Source organism: Geospiza fortis, unplaced genomic scaffold (genome assembly GCF_000277835.1).
Source record: "Geospiza fortis unplaced genomic scaffold, GeoFor_1.0 scaffold27, whole genome shotgun sequence".
Taxonomy (NCBI): domain Eukaryota; kingdom Metazoa; phylum Chordata; class Aves; order Passeriformes; family Thraupidae; genus Geospiza; species Geospiza fortis.
The window spans coordinates 4,637,050-4,637,521 of NW_005054329.1; the positions used below are offsets into that span (position 1 = coordinate 4,637,050).

Here is a 472-nt window from a genome sequence, read left to right on the forward strand (position 1 = left end):
CTCGCAGCGGTAGTAGTGCTGCCTGCAGCTCTCGCAGTGGGGCCCGGCCGTGTTGTCGCGGCAGTTGCGGCAGTGTCCCCCGTGCCCGCTGCGCCGGAACAGCTCCCGGTCATAGAAACACTCCTCGGAGCGGCCGCTGCAGTTGCAAGCTGGGGGAGAGGAGGGAGGACGGGTGGGCACCTGGCGGGCGCTGGAGGTTACGGCAACCTCCTGTGGGTCGGATGGGCCGGATGGGACCCCTTGGCCCGGCAGTGAGAGCTTTCAGCGGTGCCTCCGCCCTCGGAAGCAGAGGTGGGTGCAGCACGATGCACGGAGCAGATGGCTGCACTCGTGGGGTAAAGGGAATGGAAATACTCGGGTGCTGCAGGGAAGGGGAGCCCCGGGGTACAAATCCTCCCTCCCTCCCAAAATGGAGCAGGTGCAGGAAGGGCAGGAGGTGCCAGGTGAGCTGATGCAGCAGCCGGGCACCCAT

General features: G+C 66.7%; 1 protein-coding gene across 1 annotated transcript in view; it reads right to left on the bottom strand.

Moving 5' to 3' along the window:
- Nucleotides 1-472, bottom strand: part of LAMC3 (laminin subunit gamma 3) — a 23,755-nt gene that overhangs the window by 17,551 nt on the left and 5,732 nt on the right. Inside the window, 1 exon segment of the mRNA XM_031057298.1 lies at nucleotides 6-190. Coding sequence (XP_030913158.1) covers nucleotides 6-190 — 185 coding nt within the window.